Consider the following 12065-nt stretch of genomic DNA (forward strand, 5'->3'; position numbering starts at 1 on the left):
TTATGATAATTTAACATTTGCTCAAACTTTGCATTTTGAATGAATGAATGAATAAATGACAAAGATGCTTTTTTATGGAAAAGTTGCTTTCTGAATTCTTTTTTTTTCTTTTTCTTTTTGAGTTGCAGTCTCACTTTGTTGCCCAGGCTGGAGTGCAGTGGCATCCTCATGGCTACTGCAGCCTCTACCTGCTGGGCTCAGGTGATCCTTCTACTTTAGCCTTCCAAGTAGCTGGAACCACAGGTGTGCACTGCACCACCACACCTGGCTAATTTTTTGATTTGTTGTAGAGACGAGGTCTCGCTAAGTTGCCCAGGCTGGTCTCAAACCCCTGGATTTAGGCAATTTTCTCACCTCCACCTCCCAAAGTGCTGGGATTACAGGTATGAGCCACCGCACCCAGCAGAATTATTTTTCTTTCCACAGCTCTTTTAATCATAATGTTCTTGCCTGATCAGTGGGCTATAGCTTTAACTGTAAGTGCTCTCAGGAGCCTAATACCAAAGAATAAAATATGGATAAAGACTCTTTTCTTATTTGGTAAGAACTAGAAATTGGTTGTAGCACATACAATCTATTAATGCAGAGAGCATTTTTCTGTGTTTTGAAGGGAATTCTTCTGGGCAGACTTCAAATAAGACTAATTATTCTATTTACTTGTTGAGGGAAGCTTAAGAAAATCTCTTCATTAAATTAGAATATAATTAGGACCTTGAGTATTTTGAGAGTTGGGGCAGAAAAATTAATTGCTTAAAAGTGCTGGGAATTTTTTTCTTAGACATTTTCAGCCATTTCTTTGCTTTACTAGTGTTTACACATGCAGGGAACTTAACCTCATTTATTTCAGAAGTGAAATTAGAGGGTTTTGTTGTTATTTAAATAATTATACTTTATTCAGACATAATCTGTCTAATAGAAATAGATAATAAAATGTCCTCCAGGGTAGTATTTCTTCTAATGGTGTAATCTAGCTGAGACATAAATTGTTTGAACTATGCTGGCTTTCTGTGTCATTAGTATGCTAATTGTTCATAAAACAATATTTTAGGGCTTTGTTATTTTAAATTTCACTGAAGTTGAATTATTTGGAATTGGTGTAGAGGATGAGAACAAATTATGTTTTTTAAACATAAACAAGTACAAAGTAATCCTTTTATTTATTTTTTCTCTTTAGGAACCTTGGGTAATGTGGAACATGGGAATCAATATCAGATTAAATTGATGTATGAACATAATCTTCAGAGAACAGCTTGCAATATGACATATGGATCATTTGGTGGTGTAAAAGGTAATTTGCTTTTAATCATGAGTGTGCTATTTCAGGTGACAGATTTTGAATATTGGGTCATATAAAAATGGAGGTTATATAAAAATCTCAGAGAGGGTTAAAGTAGATATTTTTTTGAAACCTTTGTATCCAAATACCCAAGCAAAATAATAAAAGAGGAAAACTTTAAACCTTGAATGTGTTTGGTTTTCATATAAACAGCATTTTTTGTTTTGTTTTTTGAGTCAGGGTCTCGTTCTCCTGCCTAGGCTGCCATGCAATGGCAGGATCACGACTCGCACAGCCTCGACTCTCTTGGCGCAAGTGATCCTTCCCCCTCAGCCTCCTGAGTTGCTGGGACTATAGTCATGTGCCACCATGCCTAGCTAATTTTTTTATTTTCATTTTTTGTAGAGACAGAGTCTTGCTATGTTGCCTAGGCTGGTCTTGAACTTCTGGGCTCAAGCAATCCTCTCTCCTTGGCCTTTCAAAGTTTTGGGACTGCAGGCATGTGTCACCATGCCCAGCTGTCAGCACTTTTATATTATCTACAGAGACAGTTCTAAAACTACCTTTCTTATAGATTTTGTCTTTTATGTCTTAGCTGACTGAAACAGCTTTTCTTTTCTTTTTTTTTTTTGAATTGGAGTCTCACTCTGTCTCCCAGGCTGAAATTCAGTGGCACATTCATGGCTATTACAGCCTTGACCTGCTGGGCTCAGGCGATCCTTCTGCTTCAGCCTTTCAAGTAGCTGGAACTATTGGCGCAAGCTACCATGCCTAGCTAATTTTTTGATTTATTGTAGAGAACAAGGTCTTGCCCAGTTGCCCAGGCTGGTCTGAAACCCCTGGGCTCAGGCAATCCTCTTGCCTTGGCCTCCCAAAGTGCTGAAATTACAGGCTTGAGCCACCGCGCCCGGCCAAAACAGCTTTTTTAATGGTGGAACTGTGCCTGTCTCTTTCAGTGGAATAAATGGTTAAACTCATTGATAGGGAGTCCCAGTATACCTGCTATAGGCAGGGTGAAGCAAACGCCTCTCTCCACCCTACCTACCTCCAGGGCTGCCTGCACAAGGGCAGCTGGAAGCGGGGCAAAGGGAGAAGGAAATACAGACTTGATGCTGCTCATCAAGCCATGCTGTCAGCACAGAGTAAATCTACCCAGAGGAAGGAGTGCCTTTTCTAAATTTCACAAAGTCTCACCTTTACCAAGTCCTGACTCGGTGAGCCTGGATTTCTCCCACCTTGGAGATTTCTTTTTTTTAATTGTCAAAAAGGCTACCTGTATTGTGCCCATCACCAGTGCTAGGTGCTTGCTTGTGTATACTCTCTTTTGATGTTGGAGTGGGTGGTTTCTTATTTACAACACAGCTTCTCTCACTGCCCCATAGCAAGGTGGTAGAGGAGCTGGTGGCGCTGGATTGCAGACAGGAATCCAGGTGGTGATACTGTGTAATTTTGTGGCACTGTGTGTTTATGTATGTATTCTCATGTATACCTGTAGAACATCTGATTAGGAATTTTATAATATTTTAGTTCTTTCTCTGGTCTTACGTTTTTATGACTTTATTGTTTAACTATTGCATTTAACAAGTTGCCTATATTAGTTTTTTTATGGTATGAGAAAATGACTTTATCTTGGAAATAAATGAATGATACATTCATTTATGTGAACTCTGTTTTTCAGGTATAGATAAAAACAAGGCTTAGAGGAATTTGGGCATAGCAATTAGCATCAGGGATATTTTTGGTGGTGATATGCAAATAAATGTTTTGTGTAACTAAAGTGATAAGAAACAAATCACTTGCCTGGGCTGGGAAACTGCTAAACTTGAGTAACAGGAATGTTTAGATTCTTTGAGTAATATGGAGATTTCAAGAATCAGATCAAGAGAGGAGAGAAGGAGCCATGATTTAGGTGAGAGTCTCTTGGTATGCCTCTTCCTACTTTCAACTTTTAGAACTGATTTTTACTTAAAAAAAAAAAAAAGTCTGACCTAATTAGGAGACCTAGGTCTCTCTTGTTTAATTTGCTATTTTCAATTCACTTTCCCCACTAAATCCTAAAAAAGGAAATTGCTGAATTCAATACATCTGGAGTCCAAGAAATTATGATATTATATAAAAGTGCTTTGGCTAAATAAAAGTTGTTTTTTTTTTTTTAATAGTATCACAATAGTTCTTTAGGTCACATGCCAAATGTTATCTTATATAGATTGTACTGTACTGTTAATTTTGTCATTGTCTCAAGTTAATCCAAAATAAAGAAATTTCTTGCTTTTGCGTAACATTTTTGCTAGATTTAATAATAGACTTTCAAAGTAATATGATGGAGTTTGGGACATGCTACCCTAAAATATGACACCTTAACATTAAAGAAAACAGAAGCAGGAAGCTTACTCTCATCTCCCCTTTGCCTTTCTCCCCTGAAGCAGGCAATAAAACCTAGGTAGGATTTTTCTGACCTTTTCTGGAAGCAGACCCTGATGTGAGAGGTGCCCTCCCTATACCTGGAAGAAAGGAGTAGCCTTATCTCTGAAGAAGAGAGGTCACAGAGAAGAATCTGGACAGGCCTTGCTAACTTCACCTAGTTTATTACCATTAGATTATACTTTTAGCCCTATCATGTTTTTCCGTGACTGTCCATTCTTTATTCAACCTAACATAAAAATACATACATTTAACTGTTTCTTTGGATCTTTATTTCCTTATGAAGCTCCCATGTCATATAACATCTGTATTAAATAAATGTGTGTACTTTTCTCTTGTTAATCTATCTTTTGTTATAGCAGCCATGAACCTAGGATGGGTGAGGAAAAGGTGATTTCCCCCCTTACAAATGATAGTTGCTGCTAGTTTTGAAAAGAATGGATAACTTTGTGTTTATATAATACTTTTCTTCCCTTAAATTATGTCTTACCTCAGAGGCTATTATGACATGTTTTATTTTCCTGTTGTTAGGAAGCAAAGCATTTCAGGATTTGAAACAAATAACCGAGTAGTGGAATCATTCCATTTCATGGGTTTGAAGCAATTACATAATATCATTGAGGTATAGGGACAAAGGGAAAAATCCCTTTCACTCTCTGAAATTTCACTGAAAAATCAGCTCACAAAAGGAGATTAATAAGAGATTAATAAGAGAAAAGGCATGCAAACATATTAATATGCACATGGGAAAGAACCACAGAGTGATTAACCTAACCGGTAAGTGAAGCTTATATACCACCTCGAGGTTACAGAAAGAATGGGGCAGGACTATGGCAAAACAGGTTATGGGAGGGATAGAAGAGGAGGCCTGGCTAGCAAAGGTGGTCTGATTACGTATAGATGAAACCTCACAGATAACAGCACTCAAAGTGAATAGATGGTAAATGTTTCCTTCAGACCTTCAAAGGTGTCAGACTCTGAGTTGATTCCTAGGTTCACACAAGGGAAGGCCTCAGAGAAAATCTGCTTGTATCAATGCAGATTTTCTCGACAGATGCAAATCTCCCCCATGAAAGATGATCGGTTTGCAGGGCCCCTCCTGTTTGCAGGTCCTCTTAACAGTTACCTCAAAATATGCCAAATAAGTATATTTTTTGGTAAAGTATTTTGATGTCCTTTAGAGGTATCTATAAGAAAGTGTGGAAAAATCGTGGAGTGGTCTATTAGCAAAAATTAGCCACATTTGGGGGTTGTTGGGAGGAATGGTAAGTTATTGCTAATAGGTACAGGGTTTCTTTTTGGGATGATGAAAATATTCTAAAATTGAATATGATGCTGGTTGCACAGCTCTGGTAGAGCACTGAAAAGGATTGGGATGTATACTTTAAAGGAGTAAACTGTATAATATAAAAATTATATCTCAATAAAACTGTTAAAAATTAGCCATAGCATAAAGCCTAATGCTAAGGAGGTGTGTAAACTGAAAAAAATGACCGAGGCGTGTCTCAGTCGGTTTTGAGGTTTATTTTGTCAAAATTTAGGATGTACCTGAGAAAAAACGCATTTCACAGCAGCACCTGTGATCCGTGCCTTTTTCTGGTTTTGGGACTTTCAGTTTTTTAAAGGGGATAGAGGGGGAAGGAGGGGAAGGATGAAAAAATAAAAAAGGGGATGGAGGTTGTTTATGAGGCAAACGTTTATGTTCTTGTGAAGGCTTTGATGAACTCCCAGTTAATTTACATTTTACATATGAAAAGAAGGGGTAGAGGACCAGTCAATTATGTGTTTGTCCCACACTCAGTAAACCTGTATTTCACAGAGGATAAAGTTAAACATATGGGAAGATAGAGTAGAAGTCAGTTATGCATTTGTCCCCCAGTGGGCTCAGGGAAGGATGATTTTTAGTCTTGTACCTGTGATTGTAAAATTTAGTCTTGTATCTATGATTTTAAGTCCAGTGCCTGTGAAGTTAAACTGTTAACTACATTGCAAGGTGAGATCCAACAAACTCTGCTTTAGGTCTAGTCCACAAGGAGGAATATGTATTCTGAGAGATTTTGGGGGCCCACAAGGAATTTCCTTGCAAGCAATTTGTGAGGGAGGCCATCTGGGGAGGAATATAGTCTTCTATCCTTGGAGCTATCTAAGAACAAAAGAAAGGCAGTTTTTATTTACTTTTTTGTAATGACTCAGTCCCATGGTTAATTTTCCCTTTGGAATAGTGAGTTTGGGGTCCCAAGATTCTGTTTTCTTTCGTAGGTGACAGTATAGTCTGTACCATCAAACATTTCTCATAGCCATGTAAAAAAAGAGTATTATACTCTTAAAAAGCAAGTTGGCTGTTAAGAACTATGAAAATGTTCTTAGATGCTGTAATGTGGCTTATGGGAATGTGTATTAGGAAATGATCCAAAATATGAAAAAGATATATCAAATTGCCATATATTTGCTTCCTGTCCTTCCTTCCTTCTGTATAGACATATTTGTATTTATTAGTTATATGTAGAAATTAAAAATAATCTAATTTAGATCTAACTAGACTGGCTAAATGTTTTGATGCATTGATTCAATGGGTTATGAATCTATTAAAATCAAGTTTTGTTTGCTGCAGTGAACATCTTTGTATGTAAATCTTTGTCAACATTTCTGATTATTTCCTTACAGTAGAGAAGTTGAATTATTTAGACACTTGTAAAATGTTTTTTTCTGCTTTGGGAACACTCTCCCAAGTGTGTTTTTCCTCTATTCTCACACCGCCACCACAACAATCATCAACACAGAATACTTCTGTGTCAAATATCCCCACCACCAGCAGAGGATACCAGCTGGGAGTCTTCCAATTCAATTTCAACACTGTCTACCTGGAGATAGTGACAGATTCTCCTGGATGAGGGCTCAGTCCCAGAAGACTCCTCCCCACCACACAAGTTGCAAATCTGGACCTCTTGAATGCCTGACCAACCAGATTCAAGTCTGAATTCCTACGACCCTCACTTTGGGTTCGATTAATTTGCTAGAGGGGCTCACAGAATTCAGGGAAACACTTATTTAGATTTACTGGTTTATTATAAGGGTATGACAAAAGATACAGATGCAGAGATGCAAATAGGGCGAAGTATGGGAGAAAGGATATGGAGCTTCCATGCCCTCCCTGGGCGCATGAGTCTTCAGGAACCTCCTTGTGTTCAGCTATCTGGAAGCTCTCCAAACCCAATCCTATTGGGTTTTTATGGAAGCTTCATGACATCAGCATTCCTTCCCCCAGAGTACAGAACAGGGAGGTACCCTGCCTGGGGACAGTCTTAAGACTTACAGTACAAGGGGTGGGGGAGATTGGAGTCCTGCCTTAGGGCAGGTGAAAGGAGGGCAGGAGAAGGTTAGAGAGATTCTGTTTCCTCAAGACCTGCCGGTGAGCCCTGGTTGTAACACAAAAGCCTGTAGCAAGGACCATGGGGGTTATGAGCCAGGCACTGTGGATGAAAACCAATTATGTAAATATATATAGTAACACCGCATTTTCCCAACATGAAAGTGGCTTTCTTCCTTGAATACTGTATAAATTGTAAAAAGCACAGAGTTAGGAAAAAGAAAGTAAAAGTCACCCTCAAGACATGCACATTTCATCAGAAAGCCCATTTTCCAAGCCTGTGTCTCTAGTGTGTGGTTAATGTACACCTTTTCAGGAGTGAGTGTAACATTCTTTTAATTTGAAAACTTCCCTAGAGATGATCTGAGTTTAAAAAACGAAACCTAAAGATCCTTGTTTTCTACCTTCCTATACCTTCCTACCTACCTTGTTTTCTACTTCATATAGCTTCTTATGGAATTGTTGAATCTGGTAATCGTATCAATAGTCCTCACTTAAGGAATTAATCAAACCCAAAAACCAAGACTATTTTAAGCAAATATGTTTTGAAATATGGAAGGGCAGTGGGTGCCAAGGCTGAGGGTAATACTTTGTATGTGCGTTAGACTGAAGTACCACTAGATGGCAGTCCTCTACAACTTTAGGCCTTATTACTGCCTTTGCATAAAATACGGTAGAAATCACAAATGGAGGAATTTTGATCCCACAATAAAAATGTAACTTCTTCAAGTTGCAGAAAAACAACAGAGTGGTTTTTAAGAAACAGTTAATTTTAATAGGTAACATCTCATAGAATGTAATGCAAAAGTGCTTTTTAACTGAGCTTCTCAAACTTCTATTTACATTTGAATCCTAAGGGCATCACGATACAGATGCAGGTTCTGACTCTTGTAAGTCTGGAATTCATTTTGAGATTCTGAATTTCTGACACTATTCCAGGTAATGCCAAGTTGCAGAGATCTAGAGGTGTGCTGTAGCCCTGCATCTGCAAAATGCTTATTTTGTACCAATGTTCTAAGCACTTTACAGGCTGAAAAACTTGTATATGTATGATATACTTAGTAAATGATGGAGGAGGGATTCTAACTCAGCCTCTTTGCATCCAGAAGCTTGTGGTGTTAGCTACACTAAACTGCCTCCTTATCTGGGCTGTGAGTGAATTTAATTCCATTCAGGAAAAAACTTTTTAAGAAAAATCATAATGGAGTATAACTTGGTTTGTCTAAAGTGAAGTGTATTACTTTGATACTTCATAGATTATAAGAAATAAGTTGAGTAGCTTCTAGGTCATTTATTTGCTTTTTCAGTTTAATTTTTTGGTTGGTGCTTTGGTTTGTAAGAAAAGCCCCCCCCCAATTTTTTTTATTTTTATTTTTTGAGTTACAGTCTCACTCTGTCACCCAGGCTGGAAGGCACTGGCACACTCCCGGCCACTGCATTCGCGACCTGCTGAGCTCAGGTGATCCTTCAGCCTCAGCCTTCCAAGTAGTTGGAGCTACAGGCATGTGCCACCATGCTCGGCTAATTTTTTAATTTATTGTAGAGATGAGGTCTCACCAAGTTGCCCAGGCTGGTTTCGAACCAGAGGACTCAGGCAATCCTCTCACCTCAGCCTCCCAAAGTGCTGGGATTATAAACGTGTCACCATGCCCGGCCTCCAAAATTTTTTTTATTAAAAAAAAGAAGTGTATATTAATGGCTGTAGTGGACTTTTTTTTTTTTAATTTGTTTTCAGGGTGGGTTGTGTTTGAAATTAAAAAATGTTTGTAGTTTTCAGTAATATAAATCTAAGCTGATTTTTTGAAGGAGTATGTGACTTTGAATTTGAGTTAAAAAATCAGTTTATCTTTGCTTTTTTATACTCTTGACAAATTAATGCTCGCAAAATTTAGTGCGTGGCATAAGTGTGGAGAAACAAGATACAGTTTGAAAATATACTAAATCAGTTTTGAAAAGATGGAGTTTAATGGATTTAAAAATGTTAGTAAAATTGGTGGAATTTATTTGGTTTGGTAATTTGAACTCTGCTTGTTTTAGGAAAAAGAAAAGAACAAAATGATATTTCTGCCAGATTTTCCTTTGCTTTTGTTTCATTGTGTTACTAAAACTACCAGTGGTTGTTAACACAGTATTTTATCTAGTTAAGATAAACTTGCTATTTCAAAGTAGTATTTGGAAAAGGACAGCACTAATATTGATTGACAGAAGGCCAATGGTGGAGAGAAGAAAAAAATGTCATTGTTTTAGGGCCAACAGCTGTATACACTTAGCTTAGTAAAATAAGATGCTTCATGTAGTCTGTGTGGTGTCAAGATATTTGAGCTAGAATTTCCTTTACTTACAGCCTGATTTAGAGTCCCTGTTGTTAGTTACATCCTCAGTTACCCAAACTTTGCCTTGTAAGACTGTGACAAGTTGATGAACCTTATAATGTATAGGAATCTTTTAAATGTGTGCCAAGGACACGGGAAAGGTATTGTTAATTTGCTGGAGGTGCAGGGGAACTTTCAGGGACTGAAGCGGGTCTTGTGTGCTCCTCCTCCGTTGCATCATCTTGCTTCTTGTCCATCCATCTGATGCATATTTACCAAGAATCTTCTGAGTTTTCAGACACTGTGCTAGTTTTTTGGAGTAGAAAGATGAATAAAAGACAGTGTACGTTCTCAAGCAGCTCACAATCTGGGGTAGTAAAGGGTAAGAATTAACTGTAATATTATGAGGTAAATCATAATAGAGATGAATGTGTACAAAGTTATGCTGGAGCCCTGGGAATAGAGCAACTCCTTGTAGGCTGAGTGAATGCATGTGTGTGTGTGTGTGTTGCAGTGCGAGGGGAGTGAATGAGGTTAGGAATGTGTGGTTGACCTTTTTAATTCTAGCACTTTATTTTTAATCCACGTCAATCCAGAGATTAATAATCCCAGTTTCCTATAACTGAGCAACTTAATGGTCTTTGGTATAAAGCTTTCAGGGCCCAAAGATTGAGCCATTCAAAATTTTGAGGGGAAAGTTTGTTCATCTTGAGAAGGTTACTTTTCAGACTGTGGAGCACTTTAAAAAAATTACTTTACTTTAAAAAAAAACCCTTCGCCTTTGGGAGGCTGAGGTGAGTGGATTGCCTGAGCCTGCGGGTTCGAGACCCTCCTGGGCAGGCGAGACCTCATCTCTACAATAAATAAAAAAATTAGCCGGGCGTGGTAGCGCGCGCCTGTAATTCCGGCTACTCGGAAGACTGAGGTGAAAAGATTGCCAGAGCCCAGCAGGTCAAGGCTGCGGTGGCCGGGAGCAGCCACTGCACTCCAGTCTGGGCGACAGAGTGAGACTCCAACTGAAAAGAAAAAAAAAAAGCCCTTGCTATTTTCAGGCTACCTCAATTGACTTTTTTTACCTATAGCATAAAGCTCTCAGTAAGGTAAAGCCATCTTCTTTAGCTACCAGCTGATCTTTAATGGAGAAGGATGTGGCACTCTTAAAGAGTACTCACTATGACTATGTTTGTTGAGAATGACAAATTTAAGGGTGAGGATAAGAAGAGAAACTAACAGAGATTAAGAGATACAGATTTAGAGACAGGAGAGCATGGTTTTGTTTCAAGAAGTCGTGAAAGAGTCAGGAGTGTGACTGGAGTGTGACAGCTTAAGTGGCTGGAGTACTAAAAATAAAATATTGGATTTGGTCATTTGGAAGCCATAGGGAAGTTAGGGAGAACAATTTTAACAGGAGGGTAGGGACATTGGTCTAGTTGCCCTGGAATGAGGAATGCATAGAGAAGAAATGGAAATCCCAAAGGAAAGCTGCTTTGTGAAGAGATTTGGCTATAAAAGGGTAGGAGCAATTAAGGCCATAGCTGGAGGGGAAGAGGTTTTATGAGAAGGAGTCTTTGAGGACACTGGATGAAATCTTGGTCTGATGAACAAATGCCTTTCATAATATTTCGCTGAAAAAATTAGCTTGAATACACTTTTATTTTAAAAATTATGTTGTTTAGATTATGCTGTGCCTATTTTGTTTCTTAAAACTTTGTTTCTCATCGCATAATTTGTGCTTTGTAGCCATGTTGAATTATTGCCTTCTTTTCATAATGAATTTGTGGTTTATGGAAAAAAAAGTCTCTTTCATTAGATTCAAAGTCAGCCTATTTGGAAAAGAAAATGAATATTTTATTAGAGATTATCACTGCATACCACCATCTGGTTCTTTCTTCCATTTTTATTCTTTACCAATATTTTAAACTTCTTTTCTCTCAATTTATTTTTCTTGATCATAAAGCCTTGTTTTACATGGGGATATTTTTATTTTGAGTTTACCTAGTAACACGCAACTCAAGATTTAAATGTTATCATCGAAAACCAAGACCTCTCATTTTCTGCAGAAGTCATAATTCTGCTTTTCCATGTGGATTTGAGTGTGTGTCTGTTGTGCTTTCGACCTTGCCTTTGGTAAAACTGAGGATTCCTTTGGTTGTAGCTGACAGTCGGCTTAAGCGAGAATAGGAAGTTGAGCAAGAATAGGCTAATGTCATTTGGGCCTTCACTTTGATCAGATTTCAGTTCTCTTTTTCCATCTCTTGCTTCCATTTCCTTGGACAGGATATTTCCTCCTGGTTACAAGATGGCTATAGCAGCTTTAAATCTTTACTCGACAGATTCTAGTCCATGTAAAGGAGGTTCTTCCTCCTAGAAGGCTCAGCAGAAGTCTTTTTCCAACTCATAGGCTGTGATAGGCCATCTCTGAACCAATCACTGCCACCAAAGGAATATGATTAAGAGTTACAGGTTGCCGGGCTGGGTGGCTCAGCCTGTAATCCCGCGCCTTTGGGAGGCTGCCTGAGCCCGCGGGTTCGAGATCCGCCTGTGCAGCGAGACCTCATCTCTGCAATAAATCAAAAAATTAGCTGGGCGTGGTAGCGCGCGCCTGTAATTCCAGCTACTTGGAAGACTGAGGTGGCAGGATCGCCGGAGCCCGGCAGGTCGAGGCTGCAGTGGCTGGGGGGGGGGCCCC

General features: G+C 38.7%; 1 protein-coding gene across 15 annotated transcripts in view; it reads left to right on the forward strand.

Moving 5' to 3' along the window:
* Positions 1-12065, forward strand: part of BBS9 (Bardet-Biedl syndrome 9) — a 468999-nt gene that overhangs the window by 31710 nt on the left and 425224 nt on the right. For all 15 annotated transcript variants that reach the window (XR_002481520.1, XM_021709169.1, XM_021709171.1 and 12 more), the window contains one exon: positions 1175-1288. Coding sequence is in view for 14 of the 15 variants with exons in the window: in XM_021709169.1 (XP_021564844.1) it covers positions 1175-1288 (114 nt within the window). In the remaining variant the exon portion in view is untranslated. The remainder of the gene's footprint in view (positions 1-1174; positions 1289-12065) is intronic.

Source organism: Carlito syrichta, unplaced genomic scaffold (genome assembly GCF_000164805.1).
Source record: "Carlito syrichta isolate Samal-C Ts95f unplaced genomic scaffold, Tarsius_syrichta-2.0.1 Scaffold169078, whole genome shotgun sequence".
Classification (NCBI taxonomy): domain Eukaryota; kingdom Metazoa; phylum Chordata; class Mammalia; order Primates; family Tarsiidae; genus Carlito; species Carlito syrichta.